This window comes from Triticum urartu, chromosome 6A (genome assembly GCF_056163025.1).
Source record: "Triticum urartu cultivar PI428250 chromosome 6A, HENAU_Tu73, whole genome shotgun sequence".
Taxonomy (NCBI): domain Eukaryota; kingdom Viridiplantae; phylum Streptophyta; class Magnoliopsida; order Poales; family Poaceae; genus Triticum; species Triticum urartu.
Genome location: NC_141878.1, coordinates 101,693,420 through 101,703,231, shown reverse-complemented (window position 1 = coordinate 101,703,231; position 9,812 = coordinate 101,693,420). Strand labels below are relative to the sequence as shown.

The 9,812-nt window shown below is 49.3% G+C and overlaps 1 protein-coding gene across 1 annotated transcript; it reads left to right on the top strand.

The window, feature by feature from the left end:
• Positions 1-2,904: 2,904 nt before the first annotated feature.
• On the top strand, positions 2,905-6,083 carry LOC147964241 (uncharacterized). The gene is made up of 2 exons (XM_087529892.1): positions 2,905-3,694; positions 6,001-6,083. Exons 1-2 carry the CDS (start codon positions 2,905-2,907, stop codon positions 6,081-6,083), a joined length of 873 nt encoding a protein of 290 aa, XP_087386018.1.
• The last annotated feature ends 3,729 nt before the right edge of the window (positions 6,084-9,812 follow it).

Here is a 9,812-nt window from a genome sequence, read left to right as displayed (position 1 = left end):
CAGAGATACCTCTCCGACAATCGGAGTGACAAATCCTAATCTCGAAATACGCCAACCCAACATCTACCTTTGGAGACACCTGTAATGCTCCTTTATAATCACCCAGTTACGTTGTGACGTTTGGTAGCACCCAAAGTGTTCCTCCGGCAAACGGGAGCTGCATAATCTCATAGTTATAGGAACATGTATAAGTCATGAAGAAAGCAATAGCAACATACTAAACGATCGGGTGCTAAGCTAATGGAATGGGTCATGTCAATCAGATCATTCAACTAATGATGTGACCTCGTTAATCAAATAACAACTCATTGTTCATGGTTAGGAAACATAACCATCTTTGATTAACGAGCTAGTCAAGTAGAGGCATACTAGTGACACTTTGTTTGTCTATGTATTCACACATGTATTATGTTTCCGGTTAATACAATTCTAGCATGAATAATAAACATTTATCATGATTATAAGGAAATAAATAATAACTTTATTATTGCCTCTAGGGCATATTTCCTTCATGAGGGACTCCTCATCTATCAGCAGGGGACGACCGAGCATGGTGGTGGCCGCCATGAGCAGGTCGGAGCGCCGCTGCTTGGGTGGGATTCCTCCCAATTTGACCCACACCTCTGGCATCGCCATTCCCTTGGGGGCGTCGAGGACCGCATCGCGGATGTCCACCATGAGGTTGTTGAGGGAGAGGAACAACTTGCCGCTCCTTGTTGCCATCCGGAGCATCACCGGATCAGGGAAGACCACCGAGAACGCCCCGCCCTCCATAGGTGAGATCTGCCAGTCCCATTCGCCCTCGAAGAGGTGTGGCAGCTCCAGTTGCAGAATCGCTTGGGTGAGCGCACCGGAAGGCATGGAGAGCACAGCCGCGTTGGCCCCCAGCTGGATCTGTGGCTCCTCCCTCGAATCATCCGGGTACTGGAGGCAAAAGAAGCCCTCGCCGGAGATGGCGTGCCCCATGGTTTGGAGGAGCAAAGGCTTGCCGCGGGTCGGGCACTGCGCCGACGTGTGCCCCTCCATGGTGCACACCACGCACAGAGGCTTGAAGGTGTAGAGGTTCTGGAAGTGACCCGTGCGACCGCAGCGAAAGCACTCAGGTCCGTCGGCTTCCTCGATAGGGATTGGCTTCGCCTCCGTACCCTTGGATGAGCCCGGCGCCTCAGATCTGGGCGGGAGAGGCAGCTTGGAGGCCGTCGCCCCCGCAGGCTTGGATTTCTTCTTTGCGTGGGAGTCGCCGCCCCAGTCGCCGCCCGGCGCTGGTTGCATCCCCTTGCGCTTGAGCTCGAGGCCGCGTTGCTTGTACTCCGCCTTCTTCTTTTTCTTCCTTTCCTGTTCCTTGAGCCACCACGCAGGCGGCGGCCCCCAACCCCCCTCGTTGTCAGCGCGGCCACGGTTGCGGCCCCGCGGCGGCTCCATGGGAGGTTTTCCCCCCCGGCGATCCTGCTTGGAGCCCATCGCCACTACTTCTGCAAAGGAGCGCCGCAGTGGGGGAGGGAGTGGAGTGAGTGAGAGGAAATGGGCGAAACGACCGAAGCGCCGCACCTCCGCAGCGGTGGCTGGAAAACCTAGCGAGGGATTTAGGGTTCCACGGGGGATCCAGAGCCATTTATGTGGCCGCTCGGGGCTGGGCTGTTTGGGCTGGATCTCCCCCTGTGGGCCGGGCTGGGTCCTGGGGACAGGAACACTTCCCTGCACCACAAGCGCGTCAGGGGACTGGGCCCCAGCCCGCGCCACCTCCGCAGTTGGGCCGTCCACCACCCGAGTGGGCTGGCCCGTCTGGACCGCTGGCTGGTCCGCCCCAACCCTAGGGCTGACCACGCCCAGCTCCGTCCGCGCCGCCGCCGCCACGAGGGACGCTGACGCCGGACACGACAGGTCTGCCGCATGCTGCAGGAGCAGCCCCGCATCAGGAGCAGCAGGGTTGCCGCGGCCCTCGCGTCGCCACACAGAGCGAGCCGCCCTGTGCGCGGCCGCATCGGCCCGCCGTGAGCCACGGCCCCCGGGCGCAAAAGCACGCCGGCGCCCGGCCTTGAGAGAGCCCCCGAGCTCCTCGGCCCGCGACACGAAGTCGCCAATGGAGCAGGCCGCACGGCCACCTGCCCCCGACGCCACCGCGTCGCCTAACTCCGCCTCCTCGTCGCAGTCCGACTCGTCCTCCGCCAGCGCCCAAAAGCGGCTTCCCGACCACCCAACGACGCCCAAGGAGGACGCAGCCGCCCGCCTGGGGGCTGGGGCGCGAGCCGCCGCCCAGCCCGCCTCCGAGTCCACCGCCGGAGCCTGAGCAGCACCTCCGTGGTCGTCGGCGGCCAGGCCCTGCGCAGAAACACCACCACCGTCGCCACCATCGCCAGAGACGCTCGCAACGCCTGTCCGTACAGGAGCCGTTGGGAGCGTCATCAAATAACCGATCTCCTAATGATCTATGTAGCCGAGGAAGCTTTCATTGAATAATTACACAGGACTGAACTAAGAACGACTCTTCACTGCATGCAACACAAAATTAATGGTTCCACTTCCACTAGAGGAGCAGGCGGCGCCGATTGACGCCGGACGTGAGCTGCCCGGACCACGGAGCAGTAAACACGTCACTATTGTGCCGGCCGGCCGGACAAGGCGGAGGTTGCCACTTGATTTTGCACTTTTTAGTTATATCGAAATACAAGCGCACGCTGACAAGAAAACTTCCATTTTAAACGGCAGCTGGGCTGACCGCATTTCGATGTGGAACAACCACCTACTGGCTACTGCTGCCTATATATGTGTTTGTAACAAATAAAACTGCTTCAATCAAGGAAACGGCAGCTCCCTGCAGCTTCGATCGAGATCATCCAACACCGTTAATTCCCTCCACATTAAGTGGTTCTTGATGGATGATCGCCAAACCCTTTTTCTCCCAAGATGGTGGTCTCCACACCGATAATGATCACCGACGACCGCCTGGCCGACATCCTGCCGGAGATCTTCCTCCGACTACCAACCCCGGCCGATCTTATCCGCACATCCGCTACTTGCACGTCGTTCCACCGACTCACCGCCGACCGTTCTTTCCTACGGCGCTTCCGCAAGCTCCACACCCCGCCCATCCTAGGGTTTCTAGATACGGCGGGATTCCATCCTGCCACCCCACCTCACCCCTCCGCGTCTGCTGCCCTCGCCACCGCCTTCACTGCCGACTTCTCCTTCTCCTTTCTCCCTCCTCCCGCCCGCTGGACCGTCCAGGACATCAGTGATGGCCGTGTCCTCCTCAATCGCCGCCGCACTGGTGAGCAACGCCGCCCTGCATTCGGCGAGCTAGTGGTGTGCGACCCCTTGCACCGACGATACCTCTTCCTTCCTCCAATTCCTGGTGACTTAGTGGCGTCGGTGGAGGATCCACTTTGTGAGCTAAGCGAACCCTTCCTCGCTCCCCATGGCAGCGAGGAGGTAGTAGGAGTGGTAGATGAAGAGATTTCATTTCAAGTGATCTGGGTAGCAAGTTGCCTGACTAAACCAGTCGCCTTTGTGTTCTCTTCAAACACCAGACGATGGCGAACTGCTGGATACCACAATTGGAATGATTTGCCAGACTCTAAATATTATCACTTTGGGAATGCAGCACGCCATGTGTTATCCCAGCGCCGGTGTGCTTATGGATGCTTCTACTGGAAGATAGACCTTTCGAGTGTCTTGCTCGTGCTTAACTCCCAAGGTATGCAGTTCTCCACTGTTGGCCTTCCACTCGGACTATTTACGGTTACGTGCAACATTGTGGAGGCGGGGGAAGGCAGGCTTGGGGCGTTCCATATAGGAGAGAACAGATCCGACTGCTATTATAGCATTAGACAAAGTAACTACACGCCAAACCGGTGGCTGATAGGGAATACGATCTCACTGGATTCAAGGTACAAACATAATATCACAGGTGCATCAGAGAGGTATGTCATACTGGTAGGGAAAGAAAACAAATTCTATGACAGCTCGTCGTTGGAGTGCCCAGGCTATGAATGTTTCGCACTAGATGTCAAGACATTCCAGGTTGACAGGATGTGCGCGAAGAAACACACCAAGTCTGGTATATCAAGGACACACATATATACTAATTATCCACCATCGTTGTTATCATCGTCAAAAATATGAAGTGGTAAATATTTTTATCACATCCTAGTTATATTGTCACCTTCCTTTGTAATTATCACACAGCTAGTTCGATGCTTTTCCAAAAGAAAGTTGTTCAATGTTTGCTAACTTGTTATTGTAAGTGGGAATTCTAGTTTACATGGTTCAATTAGCACATGTTATTTCTTTTGTACTTTTATCTCACTATGTTGTTAGGGTCCCCACACCTATGTTTAACCGCATTATATGATTCCAAACATCATGAGTTCGGTCTACTGCGGACCTCTCTTAGCTATTCATTGTTAAAATTTCATAATTTTAATAGTGGCATTGTGTTAATTACTAGTCATCTACTTACATCATAATTAAGATTTCCACCAATGTATCAAATTCATTATCCATACAATAATGCTAGACTTACATATTAAACTTATGGACCCTACGCTTGCTATTTCTTTATTCCCCTCAAATTAACTTCACCAAAAAATTCTCCCATGATTACACGGCCTGCCTCAATGTCAGCCCGTAAGTTTAATTAGTAAGAAATTATCCGTAAATCGTTGAGCATTATTGTTATCCAAATTAATCTCAAGAGACACACACAAAAAAATCAGTGAGCTTTTGGGACCGCATTATATGATTCCAAACATCATGAGTTCGGTCTATTGCGGGCCTCTCACTGTGGACCTATCTTAGCTATTCATGGTTCTCAAAATTTCATAATTTTAATAGTGGCATTGTGTTAATTACTAATCATCTACTTACATCATAATTAATATTTCCTCCAATATATCAAGTTCATTATCCATGCAATAATGCTAGACTTACACATTAAACTTATGGACCCTACTCGTCCTATTTCTTTATTCCCCTCAAAACTAACTTCTCCGAAAAATCCTCCCATGATTACACGGCCTGCCTCAATGTCAGCCGTAAGTTTAATCAGTAAGAAATTATCCGTAAGTCGTCTAGCATTATTGTTATCAAATTAATCTGACAACACACACACACACACAAAATACCAGTGAGCTTTTGGGCTTTATCATTGGCTTTGTACTTGGTTGGCATGTAGCCAGATGCTTGCTTTAGTAGAATATACAAGTTATAGACTTATAGTACAGAAACTTGTTTTCTTTTATATGAAAGAATTTAATATTTTTTCTAGAACACTTATATAATTAGACTTCTGAGTGCAACATACTATTAGTTTACCATTGTACTTAGTTCTGTCGATATTTATTCCAGCAATTAATTATTGCCATCTTGATTCATTTTGTGTTCCTTGTAACTTTACAGAAATGTCATGCGTGCAGCAAGGATACTGGCAAATTCTTCAATGATGTCTATGTCAATGATAAAGGATGAATTGTATGAGCCGCATTTCCTCAATAGCAGATAGACAGATTTTGTTTTAATTGTGACTTGGGGTCCAGAAAAAAAAGGCTTCTTTGCTTATTTTAATATACACAATGTCCACCAGGCTCCCCTTGTTTTCTTTTTTGTTAGGGCTTGTTGAGCTATGCCCTCAGCAGAACATTTGTACTTTCTCTTGTAAGACTTGGGTGTGTGTGTTCTGAACTAGTCCTTGTATGTGTGCTCTTGACGGTTTGCTTTATTTATAAAGCGGGACGAAAGTCTTTTCGGTAAAAAGAAGAGAATCCTACGTATGTTACATAAAGCGAGTGTCCATGGTGTTCTATCCGAAACTTGTAATTCACCTTTATTTCATACTATATAGTATATAGTATTACCTTCGTCCGGAAATACTTCCCACTGAAATGGATATATCTAGACCTAATTTGTGATAGAAACTTGTGCCATTGAATCACACATTGACTTGACTTCCCGGGGACAAAATGCCCATGAACTGTGATCGAAGGTGTGATGTTTCGTGTTTAGCTCTGGACATGGTTCATGTTCTGACCTCTGAGCAGCTGCAGTTGTGTGAATCTGGGAGAGTATCTGGTGATACAACACCTTGAATGCTCCCATGATACCAACTTTAAAACATTAATTTTAGATGTTTCAAAAAATTCTAATTCTTTTTTGTGAATGTTCACAACCTATGTGACTACAACCCTTAAAAGTCATATCCAAATTCGAAATACACATTGAGAAACAAAAATGACAAAATTAGCATGAATGGTGTCACAAAAGGACAAAAGCAAGATACTATTCACATCTGGATTAGTCTTTTTTGTTCAGCGGCGGTTGTTGTTCTAGTGCGCTGGTCCTATGGGGCCTTAGCAGGACGACTTCCCGACTGTCTACTACAAGAAGTTTTGCCTGGCTCCGACGAGGGAGGGGTGATGACGGCGGCGCGTCTTCGGCTCGCTTCAATGCTTGTAATCGTAGTTAGGTGGTCTACGAATCTGGATGTAATTTTTATTATTTCTGGTGTTTGTTGTACTGCCATAATTGAAGGTGAATAGATCAGAAATTTTCTCGCAAAAAAAAGATACTATTCATATCTGGATTAGTCTTTTTTGTTTGTCAGTGTGCATTTCGAATTTGAAGTAGTGGTTGTATACACATTCCTTGTGAATATTCATGATTTTTTTCAGTACTTTTTTGAAACATTTAAAACTAATTTTTTTTGAATGGTATCATGGGAGCATGGTATCACTGAATATTCACCCTCGTGAGTCTCTCACACTACACATTTTGTTCGATTCTGATATGGTGTCTGCGTGCCCTCCCTGGTTGTCTGAATTTCAATCCGCTTTCATAAATGAGTACTCAATGTCGAAATGTTTGTAAACTTAATCCATGACGAAGTAGTCATGTCGACTTTAGTGGGTGCTTCTATTCGATTTGATCCTGGCTAAGGGCTTTTCTTTTATTTTATTTTGCACTTTCTTATTTTGGCAAGTGCCTCCTTAGTGTACTTGTTTAGGGACCTGTTTTTGGTCCTGTTATCCAAAAAAGGTTTCCCCCACTTTATATTATAAAGCAACCAACACCGATCACATAGCAACTGTTTGGGCGACCAGCACATCAAACCAAAAGAAAACAGAGCGAATGAAGAAACAAATGACAACAACAACAACAACAACAACAACAACAACTCGACAAAGCGCGGATGACCCACCACCGCTGCGCTCTCCGGAATCGTCCCACCACAGTCCAAGGCTCCGAACCACCGCGTACCAAGCAACACCTCCAAGAAGGAATGTGTCGTCGATGACACTGCTGCCCGAACGTGTTCTAGGGTTTTCCCCGACACACGGAGGGGAGTGGGGGATGGACACCACCGACACCCTTCAGGAAGGAATGGCGGCACCCACAGGCGTCATCGCGTCGGTGCTGGATGAACCGACAGGGACCCCAAACTCCACTGCCCAACCGATCTAGAGCCAACCAGCCAACATACCATCCACCAGAATGCGCCACCGCGGTCTTGATGTCACCCACGCTGCCTCACCGAGATCACCACCACAAGGCCTAGAGGACGGGGAGAGGGGGCGCCTGGAATCGGGAGCGGCAGCACCGGAGCCGCACGGAGGGTACCACCTTCACCGCCGATGTGCGGGAGGCACATGCCTCTAGCACCTTGCGGTCACCGTCTGGACGCAACAAGAAGAGCATATATACCAGGCCATCCCAGGCCCGCAAAGCCTACACCACCACGTTGCAGCAGGCCGGCGCCAGTGCCGCCACCACCCACCAGCCCAACGCCGCTCCTCCGACTCCTGGAAGACACGCCGATGACAAGCCCTGCCGTTGGCCCGCCCAGACCCAGATGGGGCCCAAAAGGCCCGGATCTGGGTTGAGCGGGAGCCGCCAGATCGTGCCACCCCGCCACCAATAGCAGCACCGCCGCCCAGCAGATCACTGGCGATCGCGATAGGCCACCCCGTCGACGCAGCGGACGACTGCCGCCCCGGTGCGCCCTATGGCTCCACTCCACCCCGCAAAGGCCAGGGACAGCTGCCGCCTGCACCACCTGGGCCAGGGCTAGGGCCGAACACCGGCGACGGTGGCGGGAAGGGAGGAATGGGGGAGGTCTCGAGGAGGGAGGTGCCGGGGACGCGGCCGGTCGCCCGCACTCGCGAGAGCGTTTTACTCTCTTCGTAAATTCCTCTTATAATCAATGAATTTGACAGCTCTCTTACAAACATAAAAAACGATTTTGGGCAGCTATAACTAATTCTAAAAAGTTTTTGATGCCAAAAATAGTGAGAAGGCTCGCTTACAATTGTCTGAGGGGCCACGAGGCAATTGCAGGTGCCAGCGTGGATCTCATGCAAATAGGTGTTGGTCCTCCTCAGGAGAAGTGCCACATTGGACAACTCTAGTAACCTTGTGCCTAAGGCTGGCCATAGTGGGAGTAATATCATTAGTAACATCACACTTTTCACGATAATTTTGCTTATATGGCACATATTTAATGATGAGAGAGGTGATGATGGTAACTTAGCTAGTTACTGTAACATCACACATATCAAGGCAATATGAGTCTATAAGCTAATAAATGAACCATAACATGACAACACATATGTTACTACCCACTGTGGAGGTAGTAACATAGCCTAGTAAAATGTGATGTTACTAGTCTAAGTTACTCCCTATTGTGACTAGTCTAAGGATGGGCCCGATCCACAAGGTGATGACCGTCAGGATCTCGCAACCGGGGAGATGATCTGTGGCCTCCAGCCCCCGGTGATTTCGTCGTCTGGCCCTATATCCATGGACACCGCCTGACCGGGGCCGGAATCCCTAGTCTTGGCGGCTGGCTCTCGGATTTCCTTGAGCTTCTTTTTTTTTGAACACGATTTCCTTGAGCTTCTCGGTAGGTGTGAGCCTTGCTAACGCCCAGATACTGCAGGGGTTCGCTCTGATTCCACAACGGGAGTTGATGAATCCGTAGAGCTTCCCAACCGGTAAGCCGAGAACACACTTGTCCGTACTCCCTCCGGTCCTTTTTAGTTCGCATATAAGATTTGACTGAAGTCAAGCCTCGTAAAGTTTGACCAACTTTATAGAAAAAAGTACCAACATTCACAATCTAAAATCAATATCAATAGATGTGTCATGATTTAAAGTTTCATATTGTATAACTTTAGCATGGCAGATGTTGATATTTTTTCACATAAATACGGTCAAACTTTGTGAAGTTTGACTTCAAAAAATTCTAATATGCAGAGTAAAAAGGACCAAAGGGAGTACTAAGCCTGATGTTGAGTGCGCGAAGATTTGTAAACATCTCATGCAAGTCATCGCTGAGCGTGTCAATTCTTTTGGTCCCGATGACCATGTCGTCAATATACGCCTACACGCAGTTGTGCCAATCTACATCTGTAGACATGCCTAGATTATCCGCTGATACGTGGGCACATGGCCCCTGTACTCTTCAGCCCGAAGGGCATGGTGACTTGGCAGGAAGGACTGTAAGGAGTGATGAAGGGAGTTGCCTCCTGATCGTATGCCTGCCACTTCATCTTCTGCACATATTTTAAATCGACGTAGAGGTGCCCAGATTTATCCCTTTTGGGCACCTTGACAAGGTTTGACAACCAGTCCGGATGTTTGACTTCTCGGATGAAGTTGACCGTGAGTCACTCAGCCAACTCCCTACCCATAGCCTGACCCTTGGGCTTCGAGAACCTATGTAATGCTTGTGAACATTTTTCTTGCAATGGTACATATACAATGTCTTTTTCTTTATAGGGACTAGCACAAATGCTTGTGCGTTGCAACGGGAGACATAA